Here is a 12,330-nt window from a genome sequence, read left to right on the forward strand (position 1 = left end):
CTCATAAAGATCCACTTCCTCTCCTCTCCATTCCAGAAGTGTAAAAGGGTCTTTGTTTTTGCATCTGGTCATATTATGGAAGAGGGTGGCTGTGCCAACATCTGGCTGACAGAATACAATAAATACATCCACAACAGCTATAGTCAGTGTGGTCCACCATGCCTTAGATAGCTTCCATTGAATCAAACTGAAAAAAAGCAATAATTTACTGCATCAAATACTAACTTAAAACACCTTTTTTTTTAGAAACACTAGCAGATTTTAACAAACCTTAATCTAAATAAATATTGTTGTAGTAACCTTTTTCAAGAATTTGAAACATTAGTTCTTAGACCTCCCATCCAATGGACAAGGCCAGCCACCAATAATTACGAGGACCCTCCTTATAAGGCTTTAGGCATTTAGTATACATGTACATTTTTTGGTATGCGTTCTTGCATTTCTTAGAAATTGTATCTCAGAAGGTGTTCTGTGACAAAGATGAAATACTGCAACGATTAGGCCTGTATTTATTTTATAAAAATTATGAAGTTTGTGTAATGCTCCCTGTGAAGATATATTGAGGTGTTTGTAGGTTGCAAAAGTTAGTTGATAGATAAAAGACTGGATGTTATAGAAATATTTACTGGTAAGTTACTTCAAGAATTTCATAGGATTATTACAGAATAAATATTTCGTCACTTAGCTGGAGGACAGGACAAGAGGTTTTATCTGGAAATTGGTTAAGAGTGTGTGATTAGCAAGGGTGTGAGGACTACAGTTATCGCTTGGAGAGTGGCGAATGAATGGAATGGGTCGCCAGAGTCAGTATGTCAGTTAAGAGGTTCAAGGAAAGGTACGATAGATATTGTGTGGATAATTCGGATCTTTCAAAATATATTGGAACACGATGGAGGATGCCCATCCTATAATGATAATTATTATTATGACTTTATTCACACAAATGATACACAGTAAAATCAAGATATCATTCAAACAACCATTTGACTAGTGAATCAGTACAGTTCATATTCAATTCGTCATAAAATATGGACTGTTCCGAGTATTTTTTTTTTTTGAAGATCAGATGTGGTTAATTCGTTTATATATATTTAATTCTTGTAAATAATTGAATAGCTTCTTTGAAATTTCACCAAGTAACAATTGGGATGATTTTGGTGTGTTAAAGCCACAGCTGGCCAACTTTCATTGCCAGATCTCGATATTTAGTCATTTTTCCAGTTCTTTGTTGTTTATGTTGTCACCATTCGGTACTGCAATGTCAATAATCCAAACTTTTTGTTGTGTTCCAAAGTCCGATCAGCTTGTATTCTAAAGTCACAGAGAATTTTTTTTGTTTCGTTTTCCAATACTGTCTCTATTTTATACTGCCACCAGTTATCAGAAATAGGAAAACCATATATTTAGCATACATGCCAATGAATTATTTGGCCACTTGATCATGACAGTATTTATAAGCAGTTTGGGCTATCTTGCTGCAGGCACTGATGAGATGTTCTACAGTCTCATCTTTATGATAGCATCATCTGTTTTTGCTATTATTACTAATGTTCTCAATTTTGGCTTTGATTGCATTAGTTTATAATGCCTGTTCATGAGCTGCTTGAATACATCCTTCTGTTCTTTTTATATATATATCCATATCGTTGCTATTGCCTGTCAAATTTTCCACAGGGTCTCGAGTATATTGGCCATACAAGGGTTTATTTTTCCAGCCCACATATCGGTTATTTTGCTGTTCCTTTTTTTTGTAATAAGATTCTTCTAGAAGGCTTTCTTGCGAAATTGCTTGAAGAATTGTTCAGTGCCGTTGTCGATGTCATTTTTCAAACTCATTTCTTCTTTCTCTTCTTTCAGAGTCTGTCCACTTGCAGCAGACCCCGTCCACCAATTCTTATTGGTGGATAAAGGCGGTGGGCATCACCTCGTTGACCACTTGTATCTACTACGCATTATATGATGCATGAGTCATTAATTTTCAAGATTTGCTGTCCAATTTGCCCAAGTCTTATTTTGTCCAAACTACTATGGTGGTCGTGTATCCAATCACTGGTATAGCCTAAGAGTTTATTGCTCGAATTATCTTTATTCCATTAAGGTTTGTCCCCAGTATATTGCTGACTCATTTGGTGCATTCCTCGGCTATCTGTTATTTAATTTTCGGGTGAAGTTTATCACCGGCTCGTAATATTCCTAGATATTTATAATGTTCGTTACCTGAAATTGCTTTGATATATTTCTCCTGATCAAAATTAAAATTGCGAGCGCCATTAATTATGATTATTATTATTATGATTATTATTATTATCATTATCATTATTATTCACTTAGCAATAGTCTTGAGCCAGCTATCCGATTGGCTTCCAGTAGAGATTGAACTTTCAATCTCCACTGAGTCTGCAAAATCTAAGTTTACAAAAGTTAGACAGGGCTAAAACGGTCTTGCCTATTCCGCATAGTGAAATACAAGGAGTATTAACAGATTTATTAAAAGAGAAGCTTGTGTAACTCAGTGGAATTGAAATTTTAACCCACGGAGCTAGGTCACCCAAAGAAAGACCTAAATTCAATTTTAGTCACCGACTAGACGAACTTTTTCTAAGCCTTTCTTCGACCAATTCCGAGTTAGTCGATCTCTGGCACGGGCAAGTAGGTTTTTTCCATTAACTCTCCAAAAATAGTGTGGGTTCGGCGACTGATTTTCTTGAGTTTACGGGACGAAAAACCCGAGTTTCCGGGAGGAACAACCCGCTAGCCAGTGCCAGAGATCGACTAACTCTGGAACCGGCCGAGAAAAGGCTTAGAAAAAGTTCCTCTAGTCGGCAACTAGATTCGAACGCCTTTCGTCGTGCGGTCAAGCGCTCTAGAGTGCAAACGCCACTTCTACTGAGCTACACAGGTAATAACCTCAGAAATAGACAAGGCAATTAAAATAATAAGTGTTCACTTCACCAAGATGTGGGAACCTGGCAAATGTAACATAGTGTACAGTGCTACCACTACTTTGGATGAAGAGAAAGAGAGAGGTGCATGCGAATGAAGTTCTAGAGCTGTTGCATAACCTTGATAAGAATTCTTGAGAGTTGGAACAAATTGGTCAGCTAATGGACTATTTCATCCGTTCCTAGTATACGAGGAAGAGATGAAATAGCCCATTAGCAGATGTGTTCATACGAGGAACGTTTATAGCAGCTGTTTGTTCAAAGGAAAGTTGGTCGGTCTCACGCGGAAGTGGCTGCAATGAGACTTATACTCGTTCGGAAAACATGCTATGCACACTTATAATTACTGGAAATATACAGCGAACCCGTGATGCTCTAAGTGAAAGAATCCTAAATAGGACCGTCTTTATAATGATATAAATTCCCACCTGCTGCATTTCATTTGAGATTGGTTGGAGATGTAACAATATCACATTCGGCTTTGATTGCTATCATCCTAAATATGGTTTAAACAGAACTAGAAGGGGAAAAGAAAAGAAAAAAAAACGTTTCCAGTCATTTGACAGCTAATGTGCACATTTGTATTATTAAAATGTATGTATTTTCTTGCAGACTTAATTATTGTAAAATTAATGTGTATTCAACATGTAACCGAGGATATAAATTTATTTTGTTTACTTAGGGATCATCGTAAATACGAAACGACTGCTTTGTATGCTATACGGAAATTTTTAACCTGGGAAGTGTGAATACAGCGAGTATCGTGAATGAATGCTCGTCACAGTTGTCAGTTTGTGGTCACCAGTGTAGTGTTATATTTCATGAAGTCGGCTGATGCATCACGTTTCCAAAATCATTTGGAGAAACATAACAGACTAGTCCTGAACAATCTGATTTGTTGTAATTGTCGTAATTATTATAAATAGTCATTTATGTACCTTGAAGCTTATGACGAGACAAGACAACAACACCATTGTACCGCACCGATAGCGGGTTTTTGCCCTGACTCTCCCCACTTACTAGTTAGGCCTGACGGTTCTACAGCAGGCCCAACAGCTGTACTTTAACATGGAAAAACAGTCTAGGGAATACTGCGATGAAACGTCGAAGACTAAAGTTGCATCGAAGTTTTCTAATAAAAGCTTCATCAAACCATCTCCTTACAAAACTGCTGAATTAAATAACTATAAAGGCACAATAATTGTTGAGTATCCAAAGCAAACGGGCTCTAGTAGTTCTGGAGTGTTGATGGTCGGACCAAATTTCAAAGTCGGCAAGAAAATCGGCAGTGGTAATTTTGGAGAACTAAGGTTAGGTAAGCAGTCTAAAGAGATATATCTGAATATACATAAAGTAGAATTTAATGGGGAAAAAAACTGTTAGATTCACAACATGAAATATTTACTCAGTTTTGTTGATTTCTTTTTATCTGTTTAAAGTCAAACATCAGTTCACTGAAGTATGGACTGCATATTCCAATAACAGAAATAAATAAATAAACAGAATTACTTCAGAAATGTTACACGTTTGTTCAATATTTATGAAAGTACAGAAATTCAAATTTTCAATTCAGTTACCAACTCACCTTGGTATAATAAATTTCCAATATTCACAGAGTAATGACATTTGAATTTATCTTTAGACCATGATATGAAATAGATATTATTGTAAAAGTTTTTTAAAAAAAAGAACATTTTGAAATCATTCAGAGATTTATTTTTATTATAGGTATGTTAAGATACTTATAATAATAGAAAAAAATCTTAAGAATGCTGCCAGTATTTTCTCTATATCCCATGAGAGTGCATATCATGAATTTGATGATGATATGAAATCACATTGCATTGTAGCTAGTTAAAGCTTGTCAGTAGCAAATATATTCTATTAATATGCATTCTATTTATACTATATAATGGGTTTAAACTGTTGCACAATTATGACTTCTTGTAGAACTTGATCTCCATGGAATCCCATTTACCTACCAATTTTTTTTTTATTTTGTTCCTGTTAATTGTGTGTTCTATGACCAGTTTTAGTTTGTTTTGCACAAGGCACACTCCTTCAGTCTTTGTACAAGACTTGCTTAATTCCCCCCCCCCTCAAAAAAATAGCAGAAGAATTCTTCTTAAGACTACAAATTCAGGTTTATTTCCCTGCTTAGGAGTAAACTCCATTAAATTACAATTAGAAACATAAAAACTTATTAACTTTGCAAAGCATTTTTGGAATTGATCAAATATACAAAATGAAAGATGTGTTCTGCTGTAGTAACGAGTGGAATAACATTACATAATTTTACATGTTCTTCAGCCACTCATTATTTGACTTTTATATCTAAATTTATGAAATGTTTATATTTACTCTTTTGATGATGAGTTGCCAGCCATAGTTTGTGTCACATGAATAGTCATGACTTCATTTATGGTCATGCATAGTTTAAGGTGTGGGCCAGATGCTGAGTGGCTAGACAACATATCATTTACTCTATTTATTGATTGGCTTTTACTAGCTACAACGACAGCTAATTTGTCTTTGTCCATCTGTTGTCAAACATTCTAATTACATGTCCTGCCCAGTGCCTATTTATTGTCTTTTATTACTAAGGCAATGTCCATTACCTTTGTTTGCTTCCTTATCCATATATTATTTTTTTTTATCTAACCAGGTTATTCCCAAAATGGCTCTTTCCATGTTTCTTTGTGTTGTTTTCAGTTTCTCTAGGTGTTTTTTTAATCAGACTCCAGGTTTCACACTACCTTAGGTCATTGTTGGGAGTATACCTTGGTTGTAGATCTTTCTTTTATTATTATTATTATTACATAACACCTCCAGGGAGTCCAAAGACTCATCGAGGGAGGGCACCTACTCTACAATTCTCCGTCTTCACCACTCCACCAACTGCAACTACCTTAATCATCTACACCAATGCCATCTACCGTCGACCACCACCACTAGTATTTTCACAGACAACCACAAACATCCATGCTCATGTCGGGATTCGAACCCACAGCCTTTTAGCTGGAGAGCAGATACACTAACCACTCAGCCAATTTGGCTAGCAACTGATAAATTGCTTTTAGATAGCTCTCTATAATGATTAAAAACTTCATTCTGCTGTTATTCTAGCTGAAATTTCATTATCAAGTTTATGGTTGTTTGTAATGATTTGTCTTATATATATTATATATTCCATCATCAAATTTATGATGTGCACCCTTACAGGGTATAGAGAATACTCTGGTAGTACTATATAATTAATTCTGCATTTTTATATTCTCCCTATCAACAGTTTTCTTCTAAATTAATACTTTGTCAGGTCTTCCATAAACTCGCATCTAAATTTTTGTCTTTTATGTCACTACTAACTGCATCAATCCATCTTGATATTAGCCATTCTCTTTCTTGGCATGAAACCTCTGTACTAGCCTTTCCTCTTCTGTTCTGCATGATGTCAAAGTCCTTTCTATTATCTTAAAAAGGAATTAAATTTTCATGTGATTAAATTTTAATGTTTAATATGGTTCTGCCATTGATGCAATCTGTCCACTCCTGTAATTTTTCTCATATCTGTCATCTCTAGATTTTGATTAGGTGTTTTGTTTTAAAACCATTTCTCAGATCTTCAATTTAAAATTGGTTTGAACATTGTCTTGCATTCTGCTTGTGCAGTGTTTTTGCTATTTTCTTTCTAATGAGAGAGAGAGAGAGAGAGAGAGAGATTATATTCCATAAATTTAATCAGCTGGATGTTTCTATATTTAATGTACCATTTCACTAAAAGTCATGTCTAAATAGTCGAAATATTTTACTTATAGATTCTTCACTGTTAATGCAGTTGATATTTATTATCTGTTTTCATACAAAATTTGTTACATTAGATATTCTTCAGTTTAGTTAAAGAATTGTGAAGACTAGAGTGTTTTTGTTTTAAGGAGTATAACATCATCTGTATAAAGAGAGCAGAGTTTAATATTTCCAGATTTTAATGCCCTTTCCTTCATAACATGATATATATGCGATGAAGAACAATGTAAATAGCCTGCACCATTGGCATACTTCTGATTTGACATCAAATCATCTTCCAATACTTTTTCAGTTCTAACAGATTACTTCAGCCTAATTGTAGGATATGTATTGTACTCTGTAATGTCCCATTTACATCATATAATTATATGGGTTTTTTATATTGTTTATTAATCATATTTAGACCTTATTAGAAATTTTATTTGTGTAACAGCAGATATATATATATATATATATATATATATATATATATAATATTTTATTTTTTCAGTTCATAAATTGCTTTGCTGTTTTCTTATAGTAATTGTTGTAAGAAAGTAATAAATTCATTAAACAGAATTGGTTAGGAAGGAGTTGAGGAAAGTTCTGTGGAAAATTGTTAAATTAGGAAAGAGATTGGCAGTGGAAAAGGAACTGAAAATTCATCTGCTGCCAGAGACATGGAATTGGAGGAATGTAATCATTCATTGACTTTGGTGGTTGTCAAATTTTCAGTTAAGAAGGGACGTAGGTGAAAGTATAGGACGATTGACAAGCTTAGGAGACAGCTTGAAGTAGTGTGCCATGGCATAAGAATCTGCAAGGGAAGGATGTTAGCAGTGCATAGTCAAAGTGTATCTGAACGAAGTAATATCAAATTGTATACCCAAGACCAAGAGGATAAATCAGATATGAGTTAAATGGCTGAGAAGTATAGTTAAGGAGGAGCTGCAAAAAAAAAAAAATATATATATATATATATATATATATTGTGAAGAGTATATAAGGAGAAAGGTGATCAGCATGTTTACAAACTACCAGATACCTGCAAGAAAGGTGACTAGCATTGTAAGGAAGGCAAGGTCAGATTAGGAAAAGAAATCTCAAAGAATTCTTTTGCTGTGGGCCAAGTAAAAGGCAGGATGACTATGGAAGAATAAACTTAATAAATGCTGATGGTAATGAGGTGACAAAAGTAGCCAGAATAGTTCATGTTGTTTAATGGAATATTATCAGCACTGAGAAAAGATTAAAGCTAATTTTAATGCTTCCAATATTTCGTCTCAGTCACAGAGACATCTTCAAGGATTGCAAAAAACTTTTTGTAACAACACACACAAAAATACAATACAACAGTGAGTGAAACTAAAGTCCTATCTAGGTGGTGTGCCCTCTATGGGCATTTGCAGATGGCCTAGGATATAAAGAGGGATCTCTGATAATTAATGTTTCCCAAATTTTGGGAAGTTTTATTTATTTAAATTAGGTTGATTCCTGAGTGTGCAGATGCAGATTCAAAGAACAGTCTTTCTTTGAAACTTCCCAAAATTTGGGAAACATTAATTATCAGAGATACCTCTTTACATCCTAGGCCATCTGCAAATGCCAGTAGAGGGCACACCACCTAGATTTTCACTCACTGTTGTATTGTATTTGTATGTGTTGTTACAGAAAATTTTTTGTAATCCCTGAAGATGTCTCTGTGACTGAGAAGAAATATTGGTAGCATTAAAATTAGTTTTAATCCTTTCTCAGTGCTGATAATATTTCATTAAACCTCCAACATGAATTCTTCACAGCACTTAAGCCTCAACACACACAGCCAGAATAGTCCAATTAACTGACTGAATACTTTGCAAGGATCTCTCAGCCAAGTGAAGATATTGCTTAACAAATGTGACAGTAACTGACGTGATAATAGAGGTTGATGATCGGAAGCACTTAGGATTGGAATCTCATTGAAAATACAGTCACGGGATATCAGCTTGTGTATTTCAAGAATGTACAAAGGAATTGGCATTGCCTGTAATGAATCTCTTTAAGTCTTAGCTCTGATAAAGTCCCAAGGGAATGGAAGGAAGGTGAAATAATTTCATTGTATAAAGGAGGCTAGAAGACTGCCATAGCAGATTATAGAAAAATTGGGTGTAATAAAGACATTAGAATAGTTGGCCAAAGACAGAATTCAGTATTGGCAGATAAGAGTATGATGTTTGATGTGGACAGTATGGCTTTGAGTTACTAAGGTCATTCCTTAGTAATTCACTTACGATTTTGTAATAGTGAAAGCTAAGTTAGATAAAGGGAATGACTACACGGTAATGCTGCTGGACTAGTGGTGTGCTGCAAAGCTGTATGCTTGGTCCACTGCTGTTTGACTTGGACATAAATGATTCAAGAAATGATTTGAAGGAAAATTCAATCATTTGCTGTTGATTAAATTGTATAGTGTAATAATAATCAAAAGCCTGCAGGATGATTCTGATAGGCTTACAGTATTGGGCAAAAGATAATGAGTGCCAGTGTAATGTGGAAAAGGGTAAAGTTATGTATTTGAGAATGAAAATATTACAAATTTGGTACCACATTGATAGAACTGTATTCCAGGAAATTAAAGCAAAGGATTTGGAGTTGTTGGTGGTGAAGGAGTTGAATTTCAGAGGACCAATTATACTGATTGCCATGGTAGGTCATAGGATTACTTGGTTATTTCAGAACACACTAATGAGAGAGAGAGAAAGAAGTTGACATTTCTCTTTGTGGCCTTGTTATGGCCTATTACTATGCTTATTTCTTTGGTCATCTGGGTTGCTAGGGGATAAGGAGGTGGTGGAGGATCTAGAAGCGAGTGACCAAGGTCTGTGATGAACAAATAGTCTGTGATGCTCTCTGTGATTTTTTTTTGGTGGTGGTGGTGGGGGGGGGGGTTGAGACAATTTTTTTCAGTATGGCTAGAGAGGATAGAACAAGTGGTTATTTCTGGAAACTAAGTGTGTGGTTAGCAAAGGTGTAAGGACTAGTTTTCACTTGCTAAGTATAATGGGTTGTCAAAGTATTGTTAGGGCTTCATCGGTCGATGCATTTGACCAATAGTGTGGTCCCATAATGAGTCTTTGGACTCCATGGAGCAATAATAAAAAAAATTATTTTTCTGTACTTTGAATGGCAATAAAAAGCAGCTGCAGAAATTCACGAGGAAAGAGTAACGTGAATATGGGAAGAAGGAATAACAGTGGCCACGACACTAAATTATAGTTGATATGAAATTATATTGGCAAAGACAGCCATGCTCAGAGGTAATCAGTGATTCATGTTGTGCAAGGAAGTGTAATAAAAGAATAGTCACTGGAGAAAATTGGAGAGTGTTCTAATGTGAAAAGGAGAGATATAGACAAAATACTTGTGATAGTTGAAATAATTGTTATAAGAGAAGTGCAACTCTTATAACAAGGGATTTGATTGGAATGCTGGAGATGGTGAGACTGAAAAGTTGCCAAGATATCATATCAGAGAGCTGAGCAGACATGATAGAGAATGATAAAATGGTCAGAATGTGCTGAAGTATTTTAAATATGGATGTCAAGGATGAGACTAGACGAAGGAAAGGAATTGAATTGTATGCTTGTTTTTTTTTTAGGTTGCTCTTAAGTGAGAATGTTTGTTGACATAGGCAAATGAAAGCCATTAGGATTGAAGCTGAAAGGAGATGATTGTTTTGGAAAGAAATGCTTTCAGGAATATGAGAGAGAGAGAGAGATTGAATTGCACGTCACAGCCCAGAGTTAGAAAAAACAGAGAAATCAGTACCAGATATACGGCTACATTGAGGACTCAGTAAACATGTCCAATGATTTTTTTCGAGTAATGATTAAAAGCATGGCAAAAAAAAAAGGAGCACTCCATACCGGTTCATTTATTCCAGAAATAAGAGCATCACTGAAGTGAGGTTAACTTTTTCACAGTCCTGTCTGCAAATGGTTGACTTTCAACCATTTGCAGACAAAATGCAGTAAACACATTTAGTGCTAGAGACTTTAAAACATTTATTTTACTGGTTAATATAGCCTACTTTCATTTAGGAGTGCCCCTTTTTTTTTTTTAACAATGTCATTGGCTCTTTACTCAAATCTTAGGGCATTATTGAAGTGTTATAAAACTAATATATGATGAATAATATAGGAGGAAAATTTGGACATATATATATATATTTATTTATTTTTTTATTGTTTTCTGTCTCCTTGTCCTGCCGATATGCATTCATCTGCTGTTAAGCTGTTAAAATTAAGGGGGTTTGGGGAAAGTGGGAGTAAAATAATGTGGGGGAATTATTTGAAAAAAACCCAGGTTTTTTATATATATAATATTATTATTATTATTAAGGGTGGGTAGAGAGCATTTGGGGGGTTTAAAGAAGGATCCCCTGACTTTTTCCCATCAATCCCTCCTCTTCCCCAAAAAAATAATTTCTATCTACAGATCCTTCTCTCATCCCCCTTCCTCCCAAATGCTCTCTACCCACCCTTAATAATAATAATAATATTATATTATATTATTAGTCAGGCCTGGCTGGCCGAGTGGTTAGCTTGTTCGCACTCCAGTCAAGAGACTGCGGGCTTGAATCCTGCCATGGGCATGGATGTTTGTGATTGTCTGTAGAAATACTAGTGGTGGTGGTTAGTGGTAGATGGTGTTGGTGTAGTTGCGTCAGTTGGTGGATTGTGAGTGGTGGAAGCAAAGTTGTAGAGTAGATGCCCTCCCTCGATGAGTCTTTGGACTCCCCAGAGGTGACTAATAATAATAATAATAAATATATAAAAAACCTGGGTTTTTTTTCCAAATAATTTCCCCACTTTCCCAAAAAACCCTTCCTTTTAACAGCAGATGAATGCATATCCCTGGGACAAGGAGACAGAAAACAACATCCAAAAAAAAAAAGGTATGTCCAAATTTTCCTCCTATATTATTCTTCATATATTAGTTTTATAACACTTTAATAATATCCTAAGATTTGAGTAAAGAGACAATGACATTGTTTAAAAAAAAAGGGGGGGGGAGCACTCCTAAACGAAAGTAGGCTATATTAGCCATTAAAATAATCGTTTATTTTAGAGGAGTAACATGGGAATTTTCCCAGAAATAATACCTATTTAAAACATTTAGATAATTTCGGAATCCTGCTCAAGCCAAACTTGAGTACCTTTTTTTCAGGCCACTTCAAGCATCCACTAAAAAAGGTGATGGTCCAGAGATTGAAAATTGTCACCTAAAGACTTTGCAAACAGTCATGTTGCAATGTCTTTAGGTGACAGAATTTGTAGCTGCTTTGTTGAAGAGCAGAAATATTATTCACCCAGGCATCTAGGCTGGTTGTGAGAATAATAGAATTTGAACCAACCATCTTTGAAGAGAGAGATAATCAAGATAACTATTAGAAATTGTCTGTTCAGGGTGAGGAACCTGTGTGTGTGGGAGAACAGAAATAGTGGCAGAGGCAGTGGATTTGAGGGTCCATGATGTGAAGTGGAAGTAATCCATGCAAGATATTTAGTAAGATTTGTTATAAGCTTAAAATGTCAGGGCAATATCTATAAAATGCTTAGTCAGG

The 12,330-nt window shown here is 35.2% G+C and overlaps 1 protein-coding gene across 2 annotated transcripts in view; it reads left to right on the plus strand.

The window, feature by feature from the left end:
- Positions 1-3,677: 3,677 nt before the first annotated feature.
- Positions 3,678-12,330, plus strand: part of LOC150099811 (casein kinase I-like) — a 211,494-nt gene continuing 202,841 nt past the window's right edge. For both annotated transcript variants that reach the window (XM_090404498.1, XM_090404499.1), the window contains exon 1: positions 3,678-4,257. In XM_090404498.1, the coding sequence (XP_090260624.1) occupies positions 4,011-4,257 (247 nt within the window). In that variant the 5' untranslated portion in view covers positions 3,678-4,010. The remainder of the gene's footprint in view (positions 4,258-12,330) is intronic.

This window comes from Typopeltis vanoorti, chromosome 14 (genome assembly GCF_054136105.1).
Source record: "Typopeltis vanoorti isolate ZY-2024b chromosome 14, IOZ_Tvanoo_1.0, whole genome shotgun sequence".
NCBI lineage: Eukaryota > Metazoa > Arthropoda > Arachnida > Uropygi > Thelyphonidae > Typopeltis > Typopeltis vanoorti.